At 33.2% G+C, this 15,341-nt stretch overlaps 1 protein-coding gene and 1 long non-coding RNA gene across 5 annotated transcripts in view; one reads left to right on the top strand and one right to left on the bottom strand.

Annotated features, from left to right (window-relative positions):
* Positions 1-15,341, top strand: part of LOC147821786 (ubiquitin carboxyl-terminal hydrolase 53-like) — a 70,479-nt gene that overhangs the window by 41,892 nt on the left and 13,246 nt on the right. For 2 of the 4 annotated variants that reach the window (XM_087199236.1, XM_087199237.1), the window contains 5 exons: positions 2,477-2,639; positions 3,725-3,877; positions 5,271-5,417; positions 6,362-7,100; positions 8,092-8,168. In XM_087199236.1, the coding sequence (XP_087055362.1) occupies positions 2,477-2,639; positions 3,725-3,877; positions 5,271-5,417; positions 6,362-7,100; positions 8,092-8,168 (1,279 nt within the window). Of the gene's footprint in view, positions 1-2,476; positions 2,640-3,724; positions 3,878-5,270; positions 5,418-6,361; positions 7,101-8,091; positions 8,169-12,782; positions 14,440-15,341 lie in introns of those variants that run through there. The other 2 variants (XM_087199239.1, XM_087199238.1) reach the window with 2 other exon arrangements.
* On the bottom strand, positions 8,852-12,785 carry LOC147821787 (uncharacterized). The gene is made up of 2 exons (XR_015446539.1): positions 10,713-12,785; positions 8,852-9,322 (listed from the first exon to the last, which is right to left on the bottom strand). It is a non-coding gene; the product is annotated as an uncharacterized LOC147821787 (long non-coding RNA).

Here is a 15,341-nt window from a genome sequence, read left to right as displayed (position 1 = left end):
AGAGAAGGAAAGAGAAAAAAAGAAGAATAAAGAAGAAATATGAATTAGGGCCAGAGTAGGAACATGAAGTGAGATGAAGAACACTGTGGGACAGCAAGGGAGTGAGGGAGGGAGGGAGAGAGAGAGGGAGAGGGAGAGGGAGGGGAGAGAGAGAGAAGAAAAAAGAAAGAAAAAAGAGAAAAATAAAATTTAAAAGAGTAGCTAAGAAAGGAAAAAAGTTAAAAATAACAGCAAAAAAAAAATAGTGGTAATTTTGAAAATAACAAATAAAAGATAAAAATGAAGGGACTCCTTCAGGGTATGTCTCTTCTGTCACAATAGACAACTTGGGCAGAAGTGTGCAGTTATAAGTCAATGAGTCTCAGCCAGTCACAGACCTGTGAGATTCAGGCAGATTTCTGGCTGCAAGTCCCAAGGTGAGCTCCCTGTCCTCCTGTAGGGTTGAACTCTGCAAGGTTCTATTGCAGGTTCCAGCTGCCTTTCCCCTGGAGATAGTCCAGGTCCCGATGGGAGGTGATGATCCTTCTAACTTACCAAGTACGGTGGTCTGGTGTGCCTGTACTGCAGAGATTCTCTTCATTTTTCCAGTGGGCTTCAGTTATCATCAGGGAGCCTGAGAGAGGCCCTCTCTCTCTTGTTCACTTCTGCAGTTCAGGACAATGGCCTTTATGTCCCCCTGTGCCTCTGTAGTGTGGAACCAAGTAGCCGCACAGCCAAGAGGCCAGAGGCGGGGCCGGGGTGGGGTGGGGGGGCTGGCTGGCACTGTTGTTGTAGGCGTCCGCGTGGCTCCACAGGCGGCTGGTCTCACACAGACCATTTTCATAAAATCTGTCATGAATCTTCGCTGTCAATACCCCCACCTCATGTCAGGCCCAGAAAATCACTGTTCTCACCATAGATTACTTTTGCCAGTTACGCAATTTCATGTAAAGGATCTTTTCTGTACAGAGTCCACCAAAAATTGTACACACACTTCAGCAGTTTGCCATACTAATGAATGTCTGGAAGCGAATGCCTACCTCTTGAGCACCTCTTGTAATTGTAGAGGCCAAAATTAACTTGCACTAATCTCATGATGTCTCAATAAATTTAATATTAAAATATTTATACAAGTTTTTTCCCCCTGATATATACATGTTTTTGGTGGACTCTATATATACTAAGTCTGGCTTCCTTCCCTTAGCATAGTGTCCTTAAGATTCATTCATGTTGTTTGTATCAGTTCTTCATTTTTATTGCTGTGTTTTATTTAACGGCTGTTAGAACAGTTTTTCTATTCACTTGTTGAAGAATAAGCAGTCTTTTAGTGTATTTTTCCCCATTGCTTATAGATAATCTAGGTTGCTTTTTTTTTTTTGTAGTGTTTATTAAACTTTATTAGAAACTGCCCAGTTGATTTCCAAAGTGGTTGTATCAATTTGTATTCCTGTTAGTAATACATGAGAATTGCCGAGTCCTCAGTAGCATTCCCTCTTGGTAGTCTTTTTAATTTTTGCCATTTTAGTGGATGTGTACTATGGATTAATCTCACCATCGATTAAATAGCATTTCCCTTGTGAATGATAGTTTTGAGCATTTTTTCAAGTGTTTATTGGCCATACTTAAGGTCTTTTTAGTAAAGTCTTTTCAAATGTTTTGCCAGTTTTTCAAATTGTATTGCCATTAGTATGTTTTGGGAATTCTTTTGTTTGTTTGTTTTTTTGGTTTTTTTGTTTTTGTTTTTGTTTTTGTTTTGGTACCGGGGATCAAACTTGAAGGGAATTCTTTATTTTGTACACTAGTCCTTTATTAAATGTATGATGTTTATTATTTCAATTTCTTATGGTTTATCCTTCCAAGAAGAAAGTTATTAATTTTGATTGAGACCATTTTATAATTTTTTTCCTCCTACAGTTTTTTATTTTAAGAAATCTTTGACTTCCTGAGGTTGTAAAGATTATTCTTTTAGTTTTGTAGTTTTGACTTGATCCATTCTGTTATTTTTTATGTTTTATGGGTAATGGGGTGAAAGTTCTTTTTCTCATATGGGCATCCAGTTTTTCCAGCATCATTTGTTGAATGGACTCTTTTATATTTCTCCATTGAATTTCCTTGGAATCTTTGAAAAGTCAGTCAAATTCGTATGTGGAAAGCTTTTTATATTTTGATATAAACTTGTTTTGTTTAATACTGTGTGTTGAACCCCAGGACATTGTACATGCTAGACAAACTTCTGCTACTAAGCTACATCCCCTGCCCTTCCACTAAATCTTAATAGAAAAAGTCTATCATTTTTGCTCATCATTTTTTAAAATGAGAATCTTAAAAATATTTTTATTTAGACTAATTATTAAATCAAATTAATTATATAATGTTTAAATTGCCAACATCTGAATATCTTTAAAATTTTTAAAATACAAAATAAAATAGAAATTCCCTGCCTTTTTGTGCAACACATTGATTTTAAAGTTTTGTATTCATTGTGGTTTTTAAAAAGGTTGGTAGTCGATGGAAAGATGTGGTCTCCAAGTGCATTCGGTGCCACTTCCAGCCACTGCTTTTGTTCTACGCAAACCCAGATGGCACAGCAGTTTCTACTGAAGGCGCACTCAGGCAGGTTGTCAACTGGTCACATTACAAACCTGCTGCAGAAAATATGGGTAATTCTTTTAAAAAATATTTTTGGTGTCTTTCTAGATAAAAATCACCAAGGAATACTTACATTAGTGTAAAGTGAATCCTGAGAGTAATTTCCAAATTGAGTTTCAGTAAAGTGGGGTTCAGGAAAATTTGATGCTCTTTGTTAATCTTTTGAGAGGAACCTATCCCTGTCAATGCCTCGGAAGCACCTTTAGGAGTTACCCACTGTCATGGTCACATAGGCAAGAGAGAGGCTGATAGCTCTTCGTAGCAGCAAATATTGAGATTTAAAATGATTCAGTAAACTGGAACAGTCCAAAGCAGCTAGGCCATTTTTTGATATATTATAAAGCTTCTACAAATCCTTAAGGCATATCAGTCCACTAAGTTTTAAGTAATTTTGTTGACATTATTAAGAATATCTAAACAAGTTGAATAATTCTGTTAAATATTTGGAAATCTATTTTTTCCTACATCTGCACAAATATGGTTTAGATATAACGTAACAGGAAAAAGTTCTTAGTACTCTTTTTGGCTTTAATATTGTAATCAATAGTGATAATCTACTAGTATATCTTCTTACTGATAGAGAAGAAAGGAATTTTTTTATTACAATTACTTAGTACTTGTTGTGCTATCCTAGACACACTAGAGGAACATAAAAATAAATAAAATATAGAATCTGCCAAGTACAGTAACTAGTAACTGGAAAGAAAGTAATTGCATTGACATGTGCTTCAACTTCACTGAGTATAGCACTGACTCATCACCTGACTTCCCTGGGTTTTAGTTCTTCTGTATAATAGTGGAGGAGTAGATGATCTTACAGTATACATCACCAAGGTAGTGATGGATCAAATTGGCTGGGACATCAGCTGGAGACATACATTAAAATTAAGGTGCCCTTGAGCAATCTTAGCTTCTGCCTCGGGAACCAAAAGTGGCTGCAGAGACCAGTAAAATCCTCTCTCTAAATCAGAAGTTATCCCAAATAAAATTTGTTCATGAAATTAAAAAAAAAAAGAATATCTAAAAAGATGATTCAAACACCTTTTCTAAGGTGAGGGAAGGAAGGGAATAATATAGTTTTGTTTATCTTTTTAAGGATGTGAAAAGCCTGCAATTTATAATTCTGATAATTCTAAAGAAAATGGTTTTAGTGATCAAGCAAAACAGAGAGATAATCACAAACTTCAGACCACTAATATTTCATCATTTAGTCGGAGCCACATTCAGACAAGCGGTGGTAGAGGACCAGGTGCATGTTTAAATTGTCGTTTTTACATTGTCCAATAGGGTTTAAGTTTTTTCTTTTCCTCAGTTACTGAATCTATAATTCCTATTTATAGCTGTACAGAAGGAGGGTGCTCAATTAGCTTTCCTTGACCACAAAAAGAAAATAAGAAGTAGATTTATGTCTTTTGATGCCTGTATTTCTCTGAGAGCTGTAGTTTTATGAGAGCAATTTGACTTGACAAGCTGTTGAGTTTCTCCATGCTCTCAGAGCTGCAGTAGGCCTGAGGTAATCTGAATGATTGCCAAAGAAGGCTATAATGTGGCCTTTCCTTCGAGGAGATAATAATCAACTTGAAAAATAAAAACATCAGTTAATAATGTGGGTTACATGCCAAAATTAAAATTATCTTTAGTGAATGCAACTGTAGTTCAAAGTTACTCTAACTGTAGTTTGTTCTTACCCTCATTTTTATTCAACTCTCTTGTTATTATCCTCTCATGACTTTAATTTTCACAAGCCAAGTTGCATGACTTGGTTCTCAAATGTGACATCACAGTACTGCGTGTAGTTATGGTTTAAAAATACATATAATTCTTTAAAAAAATAAAAATTTTAAAATAAAAGTACATAAAATTTTTAATTGGGTATTCAGGATGATTTTACTAGCAGCTTTTAAATATGTTAATGAAATAATGTCTATAAATGTAACTCAGTTAAGAGTATTATTAGGCAGAATAATAATTATCAACAAAGAAATACAATAAAGACTGAAAAAATTTTAATGAAGGCTGGAGTATGGCCTTAGTTGTGGAGCACTTGCCTAACTTGCTCAAAGTTCAGTCCCTAACATTGCCAAGAAAAAAAATTCTTAGTAAAACTGTATCTTTTTCTTATATTTTGTTGATACTCTTAGAGTAAACATTTTATTTTTTTTCAGTAGAAACCTACTTTAAGCCTAGAAATAATGTGTATGCCCTTTGACAAGACAGCTTGGGTTCATACTCCCAGTTCTACATCTACAAACTACATGAACTTGGCCTCAGTTTCCTTACCTGAAGTAGAAATAGCAATTGTAGCTACCTTATAGAATTACATCAGTAAGACACTTAACATACTGTCCAGTGACCACTGTGTTAGTTTGACCTCTCATTATCTTAATGGCAGGCTTCTTTTTTTCTCCTCACTTGCTTTAGGGACTACACAAGATGTTTTGATGTGTTTTGTTTTTTAAAAGATAGCATGTGTCTCCAGTGTCAGGGAAAGTCATTTGAATTTTTAGTTAAGCATAGAGATGAGTTTATTGTATACTTCAAAAAAAAAAAAATAGAATCTTAACATTTTTAGTTTAATTTTTACTTTTGTTGAAAAATTTGAAAACTGATCTATATGATTTTAAGAATGATTTCTTTTACAGTTAAATTAAGCCACAATGATCAAAGGGAAAAGATGAAAGACATTTCCCGAGAATGTGCTCTGAAAGCCATTGAACAGAAAAACTTACTTTCTTTACAAAGAAGAGATTTAGAAAAGGGACAAAGGAAAGATGTAGGCCGACATAAAGGTAAGAGCTTATAGCATTCATTTTAAAGTGATTGCTAGAAAGCTTATTTTAAAAAAGAGCTTTATAACTTTAATATACTTTAATATAGTGTCTGTATATTTACTTATATTTTATATATTATATACTTAGTATATTTTATATGTTTTTCAGATTTCTTTAATGTACCTACACCAGATCTTAAAGTGCAAACTTTTCCTTGCTCTTATTCTAACTGGACAGTAGTGTTTGTATTTTGATGTTTTAACTTTACTTTTATTTATAAATGCAATTCACTCATATGTTGCATTCAAATAATAAAATTGTAAAAGTCTTTTTATTGACACAGCATAATTTAATTGATACTGATAGACTTTAATTTGATTAGCTGGTGGCATCCTTTCACCTGTGCTTTTGTATATTTTTGTGAATAGCCATAGGGTAAAATTCTTTCAGAGGAATTGCTGGGTCAGGGAACATATAGTTCTCATTTTGACCAATAGGACTTAGTTGCCATCCTGAAAGATTAAACTAGTCTGCACTCCCACAAATGGTGATAGCATATCTCTTCACTCAGCAGCAATTAGTTCTATAAAGTTTTAAATATTTACCAATAGAAGAGATGGAAAATATTTTGTGATGATTGTTCATTATGACTAAGAATGCTTAGTTTAAAAATTTCTTTTATCTTAGAATCTACCTTAGAATCTTATCTTATGATCTACCTTTTTTTAAAAGTCCATTTCTTCTATAGTGTCTCCTATTAAGTATAAATAGGAACTGGTAAAGCACTTTTCAAATCGCAAAGCAGTAGAATATAATTTAATTTTATTTAGCTGTGATGGCTGGCTTCTCAAGTTTAGTTTATGATTATAACATTGCTCTAAGGGATAATTAATTCATTTGTGTCTTTAATCTTCATCATCATCGTCGTCGTCGTCATCATCATCGTTGTTGTTGTTCTTTAGATTTAGTTGACGAAAACCTCCCACATTTCAAGTCTGGATCACCTCCTGCCCCAAATAGCTTTAGACAATATGAGAATCCACATCTATATCACAGTCAAGGAAGAGGACCCTATAAATATGACCGAATTTCCCATCAGAGTCAAGCTTCTGGACAAGTAACAACTTCAGGCAAATCTCAGATTCTTGTTCCAGGAGAGAAAATAACAGGCAAAGTTAAGAATGACATTGGCACTGGATATGATACAGACAGTAGCCAAGATTCTAGGGATAAAGGAAGTGGCTGTAACAGCAACAGTAAAAGCCGGAACCGAGGTTGGAAACCTATGAGAGAAACATTAAATGTCGATAGTGTTTTTAGTGAAAGTGAAAAAAGGCAACATAGTCCAAGACATAAGTCAAATGGCAGTAACAAACCTAAAGGAAGGAAGGATCAGAGTTTTAGTAACTGGCCAAAAGAGAATCCAAGGCAGAAAGGTTTAATAACCATATATGAAGATGAAATGAAACAGGAAATAGGAAGCAGAAGTTCCCTTGAATCTAATGGAAAAGGAGCAGAGAAAAATAAAGGCGTCATAGAGAGTAAAGTTCAGGGTGAAAACTGGCAGATGCAGAGGACCGAATCTGGATATGAAAGCAGTGATCACATCAGTAATGGATCTGCCAGTTTGGACTCACCTGTTATTGATGGAAATGATACAGTAACGGATGTCTGTGGTGATAAAGAACTGGTATCTTTCAGGTAATACACAAATTGAATGAATGATTTTCTCCTCACATTCCTCTCTATTTGAATTTTCAAAGTTTGGGGTCAACCATAGAAAAGATTATTAAAGAAACCTAAGCTATCACAGTTTTTAGTTATTTCCTGACTTCAAAAATAACATCTATTTATTTTTAGGAAATTTGGAAAGTAAGAAGTCCATGGCCATTGTTTCTGTCACTGTCAATTATTGATTTCTACTACAGGTTTTTAAAGTATAGACTTAAATTGGCTTCACCTCTGTTAATAAGCTGATTGTTTAATTCTTCAATCTGTATGAACCTCATTATCTCATTGCTATCATTTTAACTCTGAACTGGAGCTGTTTTCTGCTGTTACAATCCAGTGCCCTGGAAGAGATATTTTCCCTTTAGCAAATATTTAAATAAATTTAGCCAAATAACTAAATTTGTATTCAGTTAATTAATTTTGAATATGTAAATTCATTACTATTGTAATGTATATTTGAACTTCTTTTTGTAACTTCTAAAACATGCTTCTCGGTTAGTGGCTGATTACTTAGCACTTTTTGTACTTTTAATCCTTTTAAAACACATTAGCTTGTGTTTGACCACATTCATAAGTAAAAAGCTAGATTTTAAAAATTAGTCATGTTTTAATAAAGTAATTGTTTCTGTACAAAATTAAGGACATTTTTTCCCAGGCAGGGTAATTTTATGTCATTTTTGGTAAGAAGTAGCCAGAAGTAGTAGCCAGGACAGGCCATTGTAACCAAATGGACTTGCATTTTAATTATTGGGCAAATTAATTTGATTTTCATGGCCTCATCTTCTATTGTAACAGGATTATAACTACTTTTAAATGCTGTGGGATGTAAATTAAATAAGGTACATTAAACCTATAGGATATTGTGTGACATATAATTTTTAAAAGGTTTTTCTTTTCTTTTTCTTAAAGCAAACTAATCCATAATAATTGATGTGTTTGGTGTGTTGTTCTGTTTTTCTAGTGACCAAATTAAGACAGCCAGCGTAAATATAGAACATGTGGACTATACCTCCCATCAGAACAAAAACCACTTGGAAGGTAAACGTTTTACTTTACTATACTGTATTAGTTGCAGTAAAGAATAAATTATAGTAATTTATTTTTTCTTGTTATGATGTACCTAAAAGACTATATAGCTATAAAATTATTTTTAAATAACTTTAAATATCAAAAAATGAATTTTTTATTAAGACAATATATGTATCATATTGTAATAAAATATAAAAAGGAAGAAATCAAACTGTTATATGTGTATATTTTCTATTCATGCTGTAGTTTTGACATCGTTGATTAGTTAAATATGCTTTTGAAGTTTATAGCCTCTTCAGATGTACTTTTTAGATATGTCTTTAATGTTACAGCATTAAAGTATTAGAATGCTTGCTTTTGGGCTGGAGATTTAGCTCAGTGGTTTCACCGTCTGCCGTGCAAGCACAAGGACCCGAGTTCGATTCCTGGTACCCAAAAAACCCAAACAAACATAGAATGCTTGCTTTTTCTACATAATGAAATCTTTGAATTCCCTGAACCACAGTAGCAGCTTGCATTTTAAGTTTCCATAGGAGAGACTTTTCAATACATTGCTTTTGATACATATCTTGACAACAGTGATTTGGGACTCAAATAGGCAGGAGTATCTATCTTTGGCAGTTTCTTAAACATTTTATTTTTACTTAAGAGGTGGCATGTTTCTATGTTTGCAAAGAAAAAGGTTTATAGACTATTGATCTTTTTTACTTTATTTCCCCTCTCCATTTTTAAAATAACAGACATGTGAGATAGGCACACAAAGAGTGGTCCATTTTTCCCTTAGATAAGAATAAAGATAATGGGAATAGCTCAGTTGTGCTGCACCTGCCTTGCAAGTGCAAGGCCCTGAGTTCAATCCCCAGTATGGAAAAAAAACCAAAAAACAAAGAAGATAAGGATAGTCATGTTGTTGATAAGTTTATGAGTAACAGAGAAAGAAGGAAAGTAGTAGTAGAGTTTGTCCTTGAAGGGTTTTCATGGATGGGAATGACTATTTCAGACAGTGAGCAAAGGGGGACTGGCCCAAGGTGGTCTAGGTTCTAGGTCACGGAGTAGCAGTAACTTCAGGATCTGTCTTGTTGTTCCAAGTTTGTTTCTTGCTTATGATGCATGTCTAGTGGAAGTCAGCATGGAGTATCTTCTAGGCATCACTGGGCCCTAGACTAATAATGGGTTAGAAGGAGGATACAAAACAGAATCATTTGTAAACTCTTTAACACTTCAAACCAGAAATGATACAGTGGACTTGTACTTAAAACCTACTGGCCAAGGCATATCTTTTAACCAGGCCTAATTTCAAGAAGGGTAGAAAAGTGCAGTCTTGTCGGTGAATAGAAGGATGTGTACAGCTCTGATGATTGCCATAGGGGTTAAGAATACAGTAAAGAAAGATTGATTAGTAACATTCTGGAAAAATTCGGTTGAGAAATAATAAATATATGATCACGTAGCATTATTATACGTGATTTGTTAGCAACAATAGCGTCTTGTAAGCAAAGAGTAAGTTTGAATGTATACAGGATACAGGATTGTTATTGGTAAGATATACCTGAGGAATTTGGGGGAGAGGAAAATAATAGCAAGAAGGTTATTGATGTAATCAAAGACAATGTTTTCAAGTTTTAAAATTCAGAGGGAAAAGGATATAATTTTCTGAGAAAAAAACAGCCATGTACAACAAACTTTAAAGTTTTTAGATTATTTTTAAAGTTAGACATTATTAATATGATTAATTATCCAATTATTTTGTTTTCATCAAATGTATAATATCAGAAGGAAACACTTATATTAAGGAAATAACTTTCCTTTCCCATGTTAAAATGCCTCACCTGTTTTAAAAATCTGATAAAAGTCAGAAACCAAATATTACAGGAAACAGTAAAGGCTTGGCTAGAAATCATAGCAAAAGTCAGTGAGTTAGAACAATAACTGCAAGTTAAGTAAATGATGCTTGTTTCCTGATAGTTACAAAACACACAAGGTCATTGAGATTTTAGTGGTCAGGAGTGCATTGCTCTAAGAGTTCTGCAGTGGTTTTCCCTATGAATATGAAAGAGTATGTATATAAAGCACCAGTTTAAAATTTGTTTTATTGTAGTAAAATATACATAACAAAATTTGCCATTCTGATTATTTTTAAGGGTATAGTTGAGGGACATTAAGTACTTTTACATTGTTGCACCTGTCACCACTGTCCACCTCTCACACTTTATGTTCTCATACTGGCACTGTCTCCCCATTAACAACTCATTTTCATTTTTCCCTTTCCCCCAGCCCCTGACAACCACCATTCTTTTTCTGTCCCTGAATTTGTCTCCTCTAGATGCCTCATATAGTGAGAATTATATGGTATTTGTCCTTTTGTATCTGGCTTCTATTGCACTCAGCTTACTAACTGTGTTTTTAACATATCAGAACTTCATTTCTTTTAAGGCTCAGTGACAATCTATTGTATGATATACTACATTTTGTTCAGTGTTTATCTGTTGATAGACATTTGAGTTGTTTTGGCTATTGTGAGTAGTGCTGCTATGACTGTTGGTTTGCAAATACCTGTTTAAGTTTTTTGGATACCCACAAGTGCAGTTGGATCCAGTGGTATTTCTATAATTAATGTTTTAAGGAATCATTATAATGTTTTCCACAGTCTTAGCACCATGTTGCATTCCCACCAGCAATACACAAGGGTTCCAATTTCCCCATATCTTTCCCAACACTTATTTTCTAATTTTTTGAAGTACTTTATAAGTTTGTGGCTAAAAATTTTCCCTGTGTGGTTTTTTTTTTTTTTTTTTTTTACCAGGGATTGAACTCAGGTCCTTGCACTTGTGGGGCAGGCGATGGAACCACTGCGCTAAATCCCCAGCCATGTATGGTTTTTTTTCTTCCATAGGAAAAATTTAATTCTTTGTCATGGTATGATTTTCTTGGTTCTCTCCTTTTTCTTATTTACAAACTGAAGCACACTAACATTACTGGCCTGTAGAATGATTTTCTATCAGAGGCTGGAAGATTTTAAAACTTAAGGAGCCTTAGAATTGTTTTCATTTTTTGCCTGATACTTAACTGTTTTTAATATTAATCTGTACAAGTATTGATATTAAAGACCCAGAATCCATACTAATATCATTGTGATTGTTTTGTTGTTGTTTTCATTAACACAGAGAGGTATTACATAGCCTTTCCTGCTTGTGGCATTTTGGGTTCTGCTGCAAAAACTATCCCTACACTGTATAGAGCTATTATTTGGGAGCTATTATTTGCCAAAAGTGCCACAGTGCCATTTGCAATGTTTTAGTGCCTCTTTTAAAATGAATTTCTAGTGAAGGGATGTCAAATGCCTTAAATTCATAAGAAGATAGATAAAAGGATATGACTGATGATACATTCAAAAGCATGTGGTCAGAAGAAAGTGTGACATATTTGTATAACATAAGTGAGTTGGCATATCCAAGGCTAGAGTGCAAACAGAAATCATGTAGTAGTGAATGGCAAGAAGGATAACATTTAATCCTACAGAAAGTGGAGAGCTACAAAAGGACAAGGAGAGTGGCATATTGTAATTTGCATCTTAGAAGACTCTCTGGTAGCAGTGTAGAGCGTAAAGTCTGAGCAAAGGAAGAAAAATTAGATGACTATTATCATAGCCTAAGAAAGAAAAAGTAAGGGCATGAGGCAGTCCCAACATCCAGAAAGATTATTTGAGTGGTGACAAGCATATATGAGCAGGAGAATGAGTTGCCTTTTATGAAAGGCATACAGAATGAGGTAAAGAAAGCTGCAGTAGCCATATTTGAGTCTTGTAAAACTAACTAGATACACCACTTACCAAAATGGATATAGAGAGAAGGGACAGGTTTAGGGGATGGAAGGATGCCATATTTACTTTAGGATTTGTTGACTTCACCATTTAGTAAATAAATTTTATTAAGCAGGTGGGAACATAAATCTAGGGGTCAGGAAAAATGTTTATTTGGTATCCATCACCATATCTGGGAATTGAAAGCCACATACGTGGACAAGACCATTCAGAAAAACTGTAGATTACAGAGAAAAAAAGAGATGAAGTAGGTAAAACAGGCTTTGCTAAGGAAGAAAGGTGAGTCAGAGCTAAAGAGAAGGAGTAACTGCAGAAAGACATGAAAGAATACCAGAGAAGAAGTTACCCAGGAAAATCAGAAGTGGAGAATATAAGGGGAAGTATGAGCACACATGAAGCAGAATGAGGATTAAAAAGTGCCAGTTTGATTCACTGGTGATATAGTGAAAGCAGTGTCGAAAGAAAATTAGAAGTAGAAACAAAATGGAAGTAGAATTGCGGAATTTAGAATGTTGTAACTTGTAAATGGTTCAGGAAAAAGAAAGCTAAAATGCAAATATTAGGTGCTTCTAGATAAAGGAAGTTTAGGTATTCTTTGTACAATTCTGCACAATTATTTCCAAACAAAATTGGAAAAAAAGATTACAGTAGAATTTAAAGGAAATAAAAAGGAAAAAGTGAAGTTTTTAAAAATCATTATTCTGAATAACAAAGAGGCAGTGCCTAAAGGAAAAATAAAATGTGCTTAGTTTTGATTTTATTATTTTTTCTTAAATGGACTGTCTTGGACATTTATATTGCAGAAGGCAAAGAACTGATGAAGTACAGAAGAGATGTGAAGAGCAGAACAGAATAATAATTGATGGATTAAGATCCTTGAAATAGTATTGGAAAGAAACAAAGAACATAGACTGGCAGGTTTTGGTTAGTTATTTGTATTAGCTGCTTTAGTTGAAGTAGTTCATACCTAGTGGACTCTTTTTTCACTATGAGGTAAGGTTATCTACTGAGATGAAATATGAGGATATTTACAGGTTATGAATAACAAATCACGAAGGAACTGTGAGGTCTTTGCCATTTGCTTGTAGCGTCTACAATAGTTGGCCTAATCACACTTGACGCTAAAAACCAGGATTAAATCATGTTGAGAATCCTCCTCTTGGAAATGACAAAAATAAAAGCAGTGAAAAAAATTTGTCAGTTTTCTTATTTCTTATTTAAAAATTCTATATCTTCTACTTTCTTAAATAAAATATACTATCTTTATGTTGTTAAATCCTAAAATTAACACATTTTTTAGAAGAGTTTACCTATGTGCCTGTTTGATAATTTTCTCTAAAATGTTTTTTGTAAACTACAGATTACTTTCATTTAAAATAAATACATTAGGAAGAGATACTTGATCAGTTGATTTTGTTTTGGTGCATTTTAAATGTTTTTCTGTAAGAGTTTCATAAACTATTGAAAGGCAGTTATTAATGCATAATTTCTTCTCTGTCACTGTAACCCAGTGCCAGCAGGTAGCTGTGTATTCTTTTAACTATAAACTTGCAATATTGAAATTTAATTTATAGCAAGATAGCAATATTTGCTTCTCCTTTAAATTATAATCCCACTGGAAGAAGTTACGATTCCTGCCTTTTATTTTGTAAAATTCCAAATTGTATGTGTCAGATAGATTATTACACATTAAATTATCTCTCTACTCTTTTTGTTATATGGTAAATTTAGCCAGAAATATTGATTTTTTAACCAGTTAAAAGTTTCATCATTTTTCTAAAGCATCAAATTTAATAAAGTGTATTATTTTGTCAATTGAGTCAGTGGCTAAATTACTGGTCTTTAATGCTTAGGATTTTTAATTATGGAATTAAAAATTGTAATTACCAGTATATCGCAAAATCTTACATAAGAGTGAAGATTACATTGTCTACACTGAAGTTGGGTTTTATTGTTTTATGAGTCTGATTTAAACTTAGGGTCAACTTTTCAGATAAAACATATACTTTGATTTCTTGAATATTTTACTATAAATTTTTTTCATGCAACTTCAAAATTAATTAAAACTTTTTTGTCATGACATTGAGGTTTCTTCTGTGCCAAGTGTTAAAATTGGGCTATCTTAGATTTGCAAAGAACCTGGAGCCAAAATTCCCCATGAAAACACATGGATGTCTATGTCAGCAGCAAAGAAAAATAACACATCTATTTTTAAATTGGAATTCTGAAGTCAAACCACTTGGTTGAATGCCTGCCATGGTAATATTAAGATTTCAAACATGTTTATAAAACCTCTGCTGCCTCCTGCTGTCCATTGTGTTAATACTTTAATAAGAGTATTTTTTTTTAAATTAAACTTTTTTCTTTCTCTTTTAAAAATTTTATTATATGTTGACATATTATAGTTGTGTATATTTATTAGGTAAAAAGAGCTAGTATGATTTTTTAATACAATGTGGAATATTAAACCAATATAATTAAATTCTTTCCTTTCTGTAAATTCCTTCTAAAACTTAATTTAGTAATTTACTTCTTGTAAATTTCTTAATTTAGTAATTTACTTTTTAAAAATTCCTTACCTTTTTGTAATTCCTTGCAAAACACAGCCTGATGGTAATCAAATATTGATTTTTTTCATAAAATTATACATATTTTAATAAACTATAGATTCCAGTTTAAGTTTGAGTAACCATGTTTTTAATGTACCAAAAATTTCAGTTTAGGGATTAGAAGAGCATCTAAGATAAAATTCTCTCTTACCATTTAAAAAATAAGTCACTGCTTTAAAAATCTTAGTTTTCATTTTGTTTTCTTTGTAGTCTTCGATTCATAGATTTGCTGTATAGTACATTAAAAGCAAGAGAAAAAAGGAAACAGATAAGTGAGCATGATAAAAAGGTCAACTGAAAGTATGGGAGAATACAGAAAAATTAACTAAAAATGTACAGAAATGTAGATTATCAATTCATGCTAATGCTATACATTTCAGTGTCCTCTGTGGGTGTAGCCTTGTTAAAGAATATGTTATTTGATGTTAACAATAGTCTAGTTTTCTTCAGAATTAGATGCAGTATAATGACTTTGTATATTAATGGGATATGGAAAGAGCTTGCACCTAGTGGCAGAAACACTAGCTATGCAGTTAGCCTTGGATTCATTTGTGTGCAGCTGCTTACTAGCTATGTAGCACTGGTTGGGTCATTTAATTCCTCTGAGCCTCAATTTCCTCAAGTGTAAAAACAGAAATTGTTTCATGGAAGAGTTTTAACTGAGGCTTAAAAGAAATAATGATTATCAGTCAACTACAATGCAAATTTGGCCTCAGGATATCTTTATATGCTTGTAAGAGAATGGAAGAGTTC

This window comes from Heterocephalus glaber, unplaced genomic scaffold, assembly GCF_053883595.1.
Source record: "Heterocephalus glaber isolate CG9 unplaced genomic scaffold, H.glaber_assembly_v1.0 deba00001690, whole genome shotgun sequence".
In the NCBI taxonomy this organism is placed as follows: Eukaryota; Metazoa; Chordata; class Mammalia; order Rodentia; family Bathyergidae; genus Heterocephalus; species Heterocephalus glaber.
This window is presented reverse-complemented; position numbering and strand designations above follow the sequence as displayed.